This window comes from Pantherophis guttatus, chromosome 1 (genome assembly GCF_059756535.1).
Source record: "Pantherophis guttatus breed Tessera chromosome 1, ASM5975653v1, whole genome shotgun sequence".
Taxonomy (NCBI): domain Eukaryota; kingdom Metazoa; phylum Chordata; class Lepidosauria; order Squamata; family Colubridae; genus Pantherophis; species Pantherophis guttatus.
In genome coordinates this window covers 262,896,148-262,909,554 of record NC_142063.1, presented here as the reverse complement: position 1 = coordinate 262,909,554, position 13,407 = coordinate 262,896,148, and the positions used below count along the sequence as shown (strand labels likewise).

Sequence of the window (13,407 nt, the reverse complement as noted above, 5' to 3'; positions counted from 1 at the left end):
GACTTGTATCTGATAGCCCAGTTAAGATAACTGTACCTTCAGAAGGAATGTTCCCTGGTTGACTACAAGCTAAATTCCCAGGTTTCTTTCTGCTGAACCTTTGTATTATTTGACTTTGGCTTTAGTTTATTGGTGCTTATGAATCCATCAGAATCTCAAGTGCCTGTACAATCTTCCCTGATTCAATTCAAAAGGAGAGATATTGAAATCTTTAGATAAACATCATGTAAATGTAGACCTTCTACATGTAGATATCTCATGGTTATTGGGTCTACAGGCTGCTTGCTGAGAGTTTCAGAAGATTCAGTCGCATTTCTCTCATGGTAATCATTCAAGGCAATAGAATTCTGTGTTATATGCCAGTCTGAAATCAAAGTCTAATTATGTAGTTAGTGCCTCCCCACCATGCTTATAATTGGACAGCACTTTCCCCAATAAAGGAATATTTGTAATATTTGCAACTGCCATTTGTTGCCCAAAATTTCAAAATGCAGAGGATTATCACCTTTAATGTTGCAGTGGGCCTAATTTTTTCATAAAGGGTTACTGACTCTCCATGGACCCATTCATGCTGAATTTTAGAAATCACAGTACAGATAGTTGTCTTAACCCACTGAATGTCTTGTGGACTTCTAGTTAAAATAACTGAAAGTGATTTTATACATTCTGATCAAATGGCACCCCTTTCCAAGTCAATAATATCCCCAAGAACTGTGTCTAAGAGCAGATGTGAGCAGTGTATTCAAATGAGACTTCCTTGTGGCTAGTCTTGAACAAATCAGATCCACACAACTTCCTCTCTTGGAAACCTTGCAGTGATAGTGCAGAAGTGAGCTTTTTTTTTTTTTTTACCATCTACCACCATTGCTATTCAATACTATAGGTTTGAGTGTGCTTCCTGATATATGCTTGATTTAATTCACTACAAGATACGCCGCATTTGTACTCTTTTATCAGCTCTCGGATTGTAACAGTACACCAGGTAGTATGATCAGGGTCTCTGAATGACTAACCACTGAGACTGGAAAACCCCTCATAGCATTTAGGAATTCCTTAGATTCTGTCAGTCTCTGAGTCCCTTCTCTTGCCGAGAAACTCATTACCAGCTCAAATTTTGCCAGTTCATTGCGAATCTGTTCTATTTCCAGAAAACAGATTGAGTATGCTCAGTATTAATATATGTTAAGAGATTGGATCATCTGTGAATAAATCTGCAATTATGGTGGATTTCTGTTGCATGGGCAGACAAATCTGAGCTGGGTATAGCCCATATATGTTTCATTGTCTCACTTTTCTCTACTTTATCAAGAGAAAATTCCTTTGTAAATAAATAAATTGTTTCTTTTGTTTTGAAGTTCAAATTAGTATTCAGATGAATGTGACTGTGCAGTTTTTCCCCAGATCATCAAAGTGTATTTCAATCCAAAGAATAAAACTCTACTAAAACAGAGGTGACATTTTATTGAACTTAATTTGTTTTTGTTGCAGGAGGAAGAAAAACCCACAACAGTGAAAATCTATTCTGGCAATAAGGTAATACAGCAAGAAGATTAAAAACATCTGGAGAGATGTGGAGAGGAAGAAAGTAGGGGAGAAGCACTTAATTATATTACAAGGGGAGGAATTGTTTAAAACGTTATTATCTTATATTACAATTTTAATCACATATTTGTGTTGTTTACATGGTTGCATTAATTACTTTATGAGTTTAATAAATTAAAAGAGAAAAGGAGTTACTTCACATCTTTATAATTTAAAAAATTAAAATGAATTTTTTTTCATCTAGTGATATTCCAGACTTTGCTTTATGAGCTTTTTTAAAAAAAATAATTCATCCATATGATTCTGTATCTTTGTAGTGTTTTAGCTGTGCCGACATCTAAATAAAATAAGAATGGAGATTATACAAAAGAACTTCACTGCTATATTGTTTCTTGGAAAGTTGTAATCTGGTAAGTTGATTGTTCTTTTCTTTTTGTGCCTTTATCTTTTTTAGTTTATTCTCTATTGACTAAATTTTACCCCAACTGATAGGTTCATTTTTGATACCATGTTTTAAAAAGAATTCAGACAAACAAACTCATTCTGAAAATAACAGGATGATCATGGCATTTGAAAATACAAATACCTATGCAAAAAGGTAAAAGTTTAATAATATCAAAAGTTTCAGGGATAAGGATATGAAATTGCATTTTTTCAGTATCTGAAAAGATGTCACACAGAAAGCTAAAATCTATTCTCGTATCATTCAGTGACTAAAATTTTAAATAATGGCTTAAATTTACTAGAAAGCAAGTGAAGGTTAAGACTAAATATATTTAAATGGATTAATTATTTATTTTATTAATTATAAAAATTCTTCTTTACTGGATCTGTTTAAAGGCTGGAAAGCCTTCTGTTGTAGATCCATCCATTAAATTTATATGCCATCTATCTCAATGAAATGATTCTGAGCAGCAACCAATCACCTGAGAAAAAATATAATTAATAGGAAACAGGCTCTTAACATGCTCGAGGTGGTGGTGGTGCTGGCCCAGGTACATAACCAGTCTTCAAGGTTAGATTATCTGTGCTAAATTAATAGATGCTTATTCATATGTTTCATACGTTTAGTATTTCAGCTGCTGCTATTGATTAAAAGAGTACAGTTGGTATACTTTATTCTTTTTTGGCTGTGGGCTGTCTGTTTTAGAGTAAGATGCAAGATTTTAAATTTTATTCACTTGTGAAATATGAATCAGCATCAACTAAGGCACTGTAATGCTTGTAATAATATGTAGGAGTTTACTAGAAATATACATTTCATTGACTAATTTTTTTTTCTTTCAGGACTTCTTATGACTCACAACTTTTCAGAGAACAGATTCAAGTATGTATACATATATATGCAACATTTGGTTTCTATAAAGAAAAATGTGGAAAAAAATCTTCTGAATATTTTATTTATACAAGTAATCCCCAAGTTACGAGTGTTCCCTTCACGAACGTTCAAACTTACACAATAAGTGCCCTAGTGTTTGCGAACAAGGCCCGAAACTATGAATCTTGCAGCACCACAGCAGTTGTTCGCCCTTACAAACAACTGCAGAGGCTCTGCAACATTTGTCCTGCATGTTGCCGGCTGAAATGGAGCTTATGAGGGGTGGATCTGGCCCTCAGAAGCCCCGTTCTGGCATCTAGGCGCCTTGCCTAGCATGTTGCCAGCTGAAATGGAGCTTCTGAGGGGCGGTTTTGCCCCTCCGACACTCTGGCCCTCTGCGGGCTTTCTCCGGCCCATTGCAGGCTGAAATGGAGCCTCTAGCTGAAATGGAGCCTCTGCGGATCCAGCCCCCGGAGGCTCCATTTCGGCCAGGAACCTACCAGGTAAGGCCTGCAGAGACCTGAAAGGAACTTCAGAGGGGCACACACAGCTGAGAGGCTGGAGAGGAGACTGCTTGCTACATCTTCACAAGGTAATTGACCCGACGCGGCAGGTTGGGAGGGAAAGCATTTGTGGGGAGCATGAGGTATTACAGTGGGTTGGGGAGGCCTTGGGTGGTCTTAGGCAGGTGGCCTGTTCCATGAGTAGGCCCCCACATGGTCTTCCCCACCCTGAAATACCTCATGTACACTTAACAAGCCTCACATTCGATTAGTTAATGTGCGGGCGAAAGGAGGGAGTGGTATGAGATTCACTTCCACAAATCCTCAGGTTATGAATGGAATGGGCAGGCTCCATTACATTCGTAACTCGAGGACTACCTATACATATAAATACTGTTATATAAGACTTTAATGCTGAATGCCAGAAAGTAATGTTTAATTCTTGGTAATTTAATTCATGTTTGACGTCAGTATTCAAAGTGTGTTCGAATTTCTTTTCCCATAAAGCATACATTCCAAACATCATTTATAATTATGGCTTACTCTTACTCTCCAAATTTGAATTGTCAAGCTCAAGTTAGAGTTGTTACAATATAGGAGATGTGGGCAAGATATTACCGTATTTTTCGGAGTATAAGACACACATTAGTTTTTGGGGAGGAAAACAAGAAAAAAAAATTGCCTCTGCCTACCAGCATCCATCGGTATTCATCTGGCTAGCATCCTTGCAGCAAACAGCAAAAAGCCTGGTCAGTTTCAGCACATTATCGCTGCCTGATTCAGCATGAGCAGCTGATTGGTGGTTGGATCGGCCTCCTGGAATACTGCCAATCAGCTGTTCCAGGCTGCGGGGATCGCCACAGCTCATTGCCGCCTCTGCAAGTCGCGTTTTTGGCCTCTGTGCATCACGTTTTTGGCCGCCGCCTGGAACTGACCAAAAACCCGATGCACGGAGCCTGAAAATGTGATGCATGGAGCCCAAAAACGTGACCACGGAGGCAATTCCCACAGCTTGGAATGAGTCTAAAAGGGAATGTGTAGAGGTCAAAAACACAACGTGCGGAGGCCGAAAACAGCCGGTGGGTGAGCGGGGCTTCAGCAACATTGGCTGTATAAGATGCACAGACATTTTCACCCACTTTTGGGGGGGGGGGGAAGTGCGTCTTATACTCCGAAAAATATGGTGTTTAAGATATTGTTTGGTTCCTTACATCTTTGTTTCTACTAGTTACTTAGTTATTTAGGTATTAAATTAGTTTTTAAATTAGCTTCATTAGGGAGTTTCCAATACATGCAACGTGAATATTCTTCTCCCATTCTAACCTTTTCCTCTTTAGAATCAAGATTTCTATATATTTCTAGTATTTAGCATATTGGAGCTCAGTGGAAAAAGTGTTAGTTAATTGGACAGACATTTCTATTTAAGAAATGGCAAGCCATTTCTTAAATAGACATAGGATCACACTGTCCAGTACTGACAATTTATTGCGATTTTAGATTTTGCTGATGTGTTTGGACCACATCATAAAACTAAATTATGTTTAAAGAAATAAACAGTGGAAGGATATTTCTAAAATAGTTTTTAAAATAAACAGTGGAAGATTTTTGGTAAGATAGTTGTTATTTGTAAGAACTCAAAAGAGTTGGGATATCCTACATAAACAAATTAGTGAATCTTTGTTTCTTAGGATCTTAAGATGAAAATAAGCTAACAGAAGCTTTTATTTCATGTTTATTGGACATTCCAAAGGATATTTAAAAATGAGTATAAACCTCACTATGTTAAACGTAGGTGAAGAATCATAAGTTAAACTTTAGCCTGTTCAGACTGATATCCATACATTTATTTACATGGTGTAATGAAAATACTGATTAATATTAAATAGTTAGATTTTAATGACATGTTTAAAATGGATGTTAAAATCGGTCAATGTTTTTTCTATATGAAATTCCCTTTTTTTGTTACAAATGAGCTTCAGCTCACAAAAACGTATGTCTTTTAATAAAATGTGTTAGTTTGAAAAGGTGCTATCAGACTTCTTTTTGAATGTTAATAGTCATCTATATAGTAAATGAAGGAGATAAAAACATTTTGTACTTGAACATTTTGTTCATGTTCTAGATTCTGTTGTACAATCAGAAAGTTTAAACTGATTTATCAATAAGTTTTTAAAGAATTATTTTAGAAATTTATAAGGCTGCCCTTATAACTAGTGGCTTTATTCATATATATTGTGAAGCTATAATATGTGGGTTCATATATCCTGTCAAAAAACAAATTTATGCTTAAGCACTATGAATTAAGCCAGTATGTAGGATAACTCACTGGAGTTGTTAAAATTTTAAACTATTCACAATTCAGAGACATAATGTTAACCAGCCATTGTTCTGGGCAAAGTTCCATTATTCTAGTCCCATGGGATGATTATTTATAAATCTACTTGGCTCTTAAACTTTAACTGGACTGAATTAGTATAGATTTAACAGAAGATACAACATTGATAGCTTCTCATGATAATAAAGAAATAAGACAGCTGTTTTTAAAACTTACTGAAAGGGGTAATTTTCCTACTCTGAATCCTCAGTATTTGTAGAATTTCAGAATTCTGGAGCCTATTTTGTTTCCAACTCTGGGTATTATATTGTGATCTTGGTAAAATGACATCATATTATAGATATATGCCATCAGTTTTTAGAGTTTGGAGGAACAGGTCTGAGAGAAAACAAGTATTTTAAGCCCTGCAGGTATTCTTCATTCTTTGGAGTAAAGATCCCAAATCATGCCACCAATAGTTTTTTCTCATATTTTTCCATTAAAATCCAATCACATTATCTGGGGGCTGCATATAGCATGAACGACCAGTTGCCAACTTATTTTGTTTTCTTGAAAATGTAAGTTTCTGTAATCATATTAGTTTCAATTATGTCACAAATTATGTTAAAAGTATATAAGTGATAGTAAAAAAAATTACAGTCTAATTCAAACAAAATAAAATATAAAAATGCAAACAAATTAACAAAATGGGTGCAAAGGCAAGACAGATTGCAAACTTGGGGGATATAATTTAGCAGCACAGTAATATCATTTAAACTTAATTTTCTACCAAGAACCAGATTAATAATATCCAATCAAGGCAAATTTACCACGAACGTGATCAAAGCATATGTACTGGTATACCTTTGAAATGCAACTATAATCTGTGTGTAAATATAGAACAAACAAAATGCATGTCTTTGAAGTTGCTTGGTGATTGATCAAAATTTCTTTTGGTGATAGGTGCCACCAGAAAAAAATATCATATTTACAGTGTCAGTAGGGATTGGTCTTTCTTCTATGCCAGCTATGAGCTCATCTGAAGAAAAGTAAGTTCCAACATGTATTAATTTGATTTTCAGATAAGATTGGTCTCCAAGCTGGTGATTATTTTGTAACTAGATGTAACAGTAATCTAATATAATACAATGCAGTAATATAATAATGCAATGTAAACTTATAAATAAAAAAAAAATGCACTTGTCTTTAAGACTGTTCAGAGAAAATTTGACGGTATTTAAAATTATGTTGTAGGCTGTATTCTATTTCTGTGCCGTAATACATTTTGTAGGTGATTGAAGAGAACCAGTTTGGTGTAATAATTGATGGGGGTAGTGGTTAAAGGTACCAAACTAGAAACTGGAGACAGTGAGTTCTACTCCTACCTTAGAAATGAAGCCAGCTGGGTGACTTAGGGCCAGTCAGTCTGTCACCCTTAAAAAGAAGGCAGTAATAAACCATTTCTAAAAATCTGGCCTAGAAAACTGCAAAGACTTCTTCATATAGTTGCCAGGAATCAACACTGACTCAAAAGTCCCAAGAAAAAATAAAACAAACCTAAAATATTTAACATATAAATATAGTTTATAATAGTATTACATCCATGTTGAATTTTGAGTAAGTCAAGAACTCAATAGATTTCTACATTTTACCACCAGATGAAAAATGAGAAGTTGAAAAATTTCTACCATGTGATTCTAAATAGTTACAAAGTTTTTACATTATTGCTATAAATTGGAATAGCAATAGCACCTTTTCCAACTAACACATTTTATGGCTTACATCACTAGAGCCATACTGTGGCTATACTGATGTAGTATTTAAATTGGGTTGAGGCAGAGGGGAAGGGAAACGAAAACAGGTTGGTTATGCAAATGCAGGCTACATGTGAGGTAGATTAAAAAGTATCTTATCAATTGAAAAGTGTAATATTTGTTAGGATCTCATTGTATTTGTTGAGATCTGCATTGTCTTAATTTTTTTAATGTATGCAAGTTCATCTCTTGCATAAAGGTGGAGGTGAAATTTCAGTTTTCCAAACTAGTCAGTTTGAGGTCTGCCATAAAACACCCTGAGAGATGTTTTGCTACCATGGCTATTGTCCTATAGCATTCTGCCAATATAGAAGTTTCCGAATTTAATATGTATAAAAAATGAGCATGTAAAGACATTGTATAGTTTAAGTTTTTGCATACAGTCCTAAATTTCTTTTGGGGGAGGGGGGGAAATAAAAGTATGCATTTAATTTTTAAAACAAGTTGTATTCAAAATTTTCTTCTAATTTTGAACATGTTAGCTTTTCTTTTACTTCCTTGCAGAAATAGTTTGTTCTAACTTACAACCAAAAGCCTTGATATCTTCTCTGGCTTTGTTGTTTTCTACATCTAGAACTGAACCTGCCACCATGGAAGATCTTCAGCATTTACATTGTGTCAACTGTATTAGTCGGCGTTGTATGACCAGATCAGAAGCTGGGATCTCCTGTGACTTAATTGGCTGCCCTATGGTTTGTGGAGCAGTATTTCATTTATGTAAAGCTGAAGAGCATCGCCTTTTATGTCCACTTGAACGAGTGCCTTGTCTCAACAGTGGCTTTGGCTGCCCATTTACCGTAACCCGAAATAAAATTGCTGAACATCTAGAAACCTGTCCTGCAAGTGTTGTATGCTGCACCATGGAATGGAATAGATGGCCAGTCAGTTATGCGGATCGAAAATCTTATGAGAATCTAAGTAAAGATGTTGATGAAATTGAACAGTTGGATATGGCTCTTGCCCTTCAAGATCAACGGATGCTTCTTGAATCTCTCAAAGTTGCAACTATGACATCAAAAACTCCTGACCCCATATTAAAATCCAGAGAACAATCTTCGGTTGCAAGTGCCCCAGATGCTACAGTTGCAAATGGGTTATTGCCTGTTGATGAGGAATCATTTGGTGCACTTTATCAAGCCACTGTGGAAACAACCAAAAGTTTAGCTACAGCTCTAGATATTCTAAATACTGCTACCAGCTTGTTGAGTTCAAAACTCAGTATTTTACCATGTAAAAGAAACACAGATTGCTGTGTAAAAGAACACAGCAGCATGCAAGCCATGATAGAACACGATTCTGTAGAGGAAAATAGCATGGGAGCTGTTGGTGGTATTAAGTTGGATATTTTGAATCAAAATGGACAATTAGAACAAAACGGGTCAAGTGACATTTGTTACGATACTACAAAACACTACAAACTGAATATGAGCCTTGATAATATCCCTTTATGTAATGGCTTTCATCTAGATGATTCAAGCACAGAGAAACTGCCACAGAATGAAGAACTAAATATATGTAATTCCAGCCAGTTTAATGTAGCAAATAGTATTCACAATGCATCTCCCTGTGATAACACAGTGAATGTTTGTAACTCAGTTCCTGTAGCACAAGTTAAATATGAAATACCTCTGCACAGCTTGTCTAATGGCACCACTGACCACATATATATGTCACACGACTGTAACGATGAACGACTACAGAGAGAAATAGAACAAGAAAAACTCAGAAATAATGTATTTTCTTTTATTCCTCACCATACCTACAATTACTTGGCAAATTACTGCTTATCTGCATCAAAGGAAGACAAAGCAGTAGATACATCCGATTTGGAAATAACAGAGGATCCTATGGACCTTCAGGGAATAGACTTAATCACAGCAGCATTGCTATTTTGTCTTGGAGATTCTCCTGGTGGCAGGGGAATATCAGATTGTCGTATTATTGATGGATACCATGTTGATTTTGGGACTCAGACATTTTCTCTCCCTTCTGCAATTCTGGCCACAAATACAATGGTAGGGGAAATTGCTTCAGCATCTGCGTGTGATCATGCAAATCCACAGCTCTCAAATCCAAGCCCTTTTCAGACTCTTGGGCTAGACCTGGTACTAGAATGTGTGACTAGATACCAAACAAAGCGTTCAATGTTTACATTTGTCTGTGGACAACTGTTTAGACGAAATGAATTTTCTTCACATTTTAAGAATGTACACGGTGATATTCATGCTGGCCTAAATGGCTGGATGGAGCAGCGATGTCCTTTGGCATATTATGGATGTACATATTCTCAACGCAGGTTTTGTCCTTCAACACAAGGCGCAAAAATTATTCATGATCGGCATCTTCGGTCCTTTGGGGTTCAGCCTGCTATATCGACTGTGTTGTCAGAGCCTGATAAGAGATGCTGCTTAGGGCTGCATAGTGACAATCTGAGTAATCTTCCTTTTGAGGTCCTACAACACATTGCAGGTTTTCTAGATGGTTTCAGTTTATGCCAGCTGTCACAAGTGTCAAGATTAATGAGGGATGTGTGTGGAAGCTTACTTCAGGCACGTGGAATGGTCATCCTGTTGTGGGAAAAGAGGATATATCCAGATGGAAGTTTTTCATGGCAAATAAAAGAAAAGGTTTGTATATTTAATTGTGAGAACTTGCTTACCTCTGTTTTGAATTGGGATGACCTTTGCATAAAAATTGAGTTGTTCCAATATTTCTCTCTCAGGTGCTATTGTGGGAGGCAGGTGTCTAGAGTATGGGAGCGGTGAGATAGAAACAACTTGGAGAATAGTATAACTAAATATAGTTAATATAATAGTAAATACAAGAAAGAGTTCAACTTTTAGGGGATGGGCATACAGGTATCTGCCCTACAATATTCACTAGCTGCTTTCTGTATCCAGATTTTCAGTATCAGATTAGCTAAATTAAGAGAAAGCAACCAAAAATGTGTTTCCTAAAAATCGGAAAACCAAATGGAAATTTGGGAAATCAGGTCACTTTTTCAAAGCCTTATCAGACAATATGTCTATCATTTTATAAAGGAATACATGTAAATGTATGTCATCAAATTTCCATATTAGTTTGCAGGGTGGTTTTTTTAATGTTTATACTAAAATTTGTGGCACATTTTTTTACATTCTTCTTCCTAGGAAAAGGTGTTTGGAGATTCTTTTTTTTAAAAAATATAATAATAATAATAATCTATAGTTAACATTTGTGCTATAAATGCCAGTTCTACATGGCTTGCATGTGAGTGAGTCCTAATATATCATCATGCTAAGAGAAATTTATTTTTTAGGTATGGCGATTCAGCACAGCTTTTTGTACTGTAAATGAATGGAAATTTGCAGACATTGTAAGCATGGCTGATCATTTGAAGAAATGCAGTTACAATGCTGTAGAGAAACGGGAGGAAGCTGTTCCACTGCCGTGTATGTGTGTCACAAGAGAACTAACAAAAGAAGGACGGTCGTTGCGCTCAGTCTTGAAGCCTGTACTTTAAAGATGAAGAATAATTCTATTTGCACACTCAAGCACCTGAAATAACCTCCGGATGATAATTTGTGACACTTTATTAATTTACTAAATATGATTTCTGGATAAATTTGTCATAATGTACATAATGTTTTGAAGTGGCATTTATTTTTTTATAACATGGTCTGGTTAGAATCAACAAAAATTGCCTTAAAAATGGAACTTGCTGGTCAGGGGAGTTCTGTATGACTTTTTATCATTTGTAGGTTTTCTTTCTTTTGGAGTTTCCCTGACTAACTTATCCATTTCTTTTTATTGACTTCAAGAGACATGCTCATCCAAACAAGAAGTCTTTGTATAATTTTGTCTCTTTGCAAATTTGAATGTAACATTGAATGCTAGTCGAAATTTAGCAGCATATGTTTTGATTCTTTTCATTCTATGGATTGCTGTGTTCATATAAGCTGATACAGTGTTATTTAATGTCATTTCTTGTTAAGATTGCAAAGTGTGATTTTAGTGTTAAATGCAAATGAATAGGAGCATAATCCACAAGTATTTGGAATTAGCATCAAAACTTCTAATTTAATGCAGCAAAATCCTATCGAATCCTGAGAGAGAACTTTTTTTCCTAATAGTACCTTCTCTTGAAATTCAACACAAATTGCTACTATTAGCAGTTCAATGGAACAAAATTCTATTTTATTTCAGGCTCTAAATACCTAGGCTAGAATTTTGGATCAGTATACTTTCTTCCCTTTTTCATTGTTTGTTATTAATAAAAGGTAATCTTGAAAAAATTGTATTGTTTGCTGTAGTTAGCTATACAGGATTCATAATACTTAGATTAATACATTTAAGTTTTATGGTGTTAAGATACATTCTGTAATGTTAACAAGTCTGGATGTACCATGTGGTTTCAAGGCTACTTTATAGAGTGTTTAGGACTCATTCTCAGTACACTAAATTCCATTGGAATTTCTGTCCTAGCAAATGTGGTTAGGATAGTGCTCTTGATATGCCATCTTTATAAGATGAGAACTAATTCATTGGATAAGAAGTGTATTTTAAATGTTTATTTCATAACTTCATATTTTCCATAGTCTTCCATAATGAAGAAATTTTGGTGATTGTTTTCTCTACTTACAAAATGCCTTTGTTAATATTATTCAAAAGCTTTAATACCTATACAACTAGTTTATTGAGCTTGGTGCCACAAATTTTAAAAAACCAAGTTTATTTAAAAATAATATGTTTCAGTTTTAAAGAAGAAAGTATTGGAAAGTTAGCTATATATTGGTAATATGTAATTAAATCATTTAAATATACTTGATTTAAGACTATGGATTTAAGACTGTTGACATATAAATTTAATCTGGAAAGCAATTGTCTTATCATTAAGCAGTTATATTTAAAAAAAGCTAAGCTTCATTCTCTAGTGCCATATAGCTAGATCATTAAGGAATATATTTTATATAGCCATTTTCTATAATGCCTGGATCTTGGGATCAGTTAATTATTTTCACAATGTTGCCTTTCTCTTTGAAGAACATAGGAGAAAAAGTTTCCTGCAATTAGTAGAATCTTCAGCTGCAAAAACACTTCTAATTTTAGCAGTTTAAAAAGAATGAAAGGTACATCATCATCATATTAGTTTTGATAACCTATTGGATTTTTTGACTGAGGTTATGCCTCCGGCCAGGAAACTTGACCCTGATATATACAGAGATTTCATTTGCAATCTCTGGGTATGTATGCCTGTCTTCAGAAAAAGTACTATTAGCCTAAAACAACCAAGAATATTCATTCCACAGGTGTTGGAAGCTGTTTATGCATATATTGTTATTCATCAAATATTTTACCAATACATAAACCATTCTACCTTTTCCTCAAGAACAGATGGGCAAAATACCATATACCTCAGCCCTTATGTGAGGAGTATGCTGTAATTGTAAAGGCTTCATGCAGTATTCAAGAAATCTCTTGGCTTCTAAAGAAGTGTGGATTAATCTATAATGAATGCTTGGTTTATTTTTTTCACATTAAGCATTTTGAACAGTTCATTCTTAATATTACTTGCATTTCTGCCTTCAAATTCTAATACTGTTTCTTGTTTTATTCCTGAGTTATTAAACATTATTGCTGTAAAGAGTATTTTAAAATATTCTTGCAAACAGGAATACAATGAAAGGATATCAGTATTTTATACTGCTGTGCAGTTTTCCAAAGTAATAGTTTGTCAGTACTTAATTTCCTCTACAATAGTATTCTTTCCATATTAAACTTACACTGAAACCTCTCCGTTTATTCCATTTGAATTGCCTTTAAAACTTCACATATACAGCTGTTTTTCTTACTGGCAGTCCATTATATTGTTTTAATGTTCACTTAATGCTGTTTTTTGCAATGTTTAGTATAACTAATAAAAACACTTGACATTTC

At 34.9% G+C, this 13,407-nt stretch overlaps 1 protein-coding gene across 2 annotated transcripts in view; it reads left to right on the top strand.

The window, feature by feature from the left end:
- FBXO30 (F-box protein 30) overlaps nt 1-13,407 on the top strand; it is a 23,859-nt gene extending 10,452 nt beyond the window's left edge. The window contains exons 2-7 of one of the 2 annotated variants that reach the window (XM_034418965.3): nt 1,489-1,533; nt 1,860-1,952; nt 2,830-2,869; nt 6,641-6,726; nt 8,066-10,118; nt 10,790-13,407. In XM_034418965.3, the coding sequence (XP_034274856.1) occupies nt 6,698-6,726; nt 8,066-10,118; nt 10,790-10,993 (2,286 nt within the window). In that variant the 5' untranslated portion in view covers nt 1,489-1,533; nt 1,860-1,952; nt 2,830-2,869; nt 6,641-6,697 and the 3' untranslated portion in view covers nt 10,994-13,407. The remainder of the gene's footprint in view (nt 1-1,488; nt 1,534-1,859; nt 1,953-2,829; nt 2,870-6,640; nt 6,727-8,065; nt 10,119-10,789) is intronic. The other variant, XM_034418967.3, reaches the window with a different exon arrangement.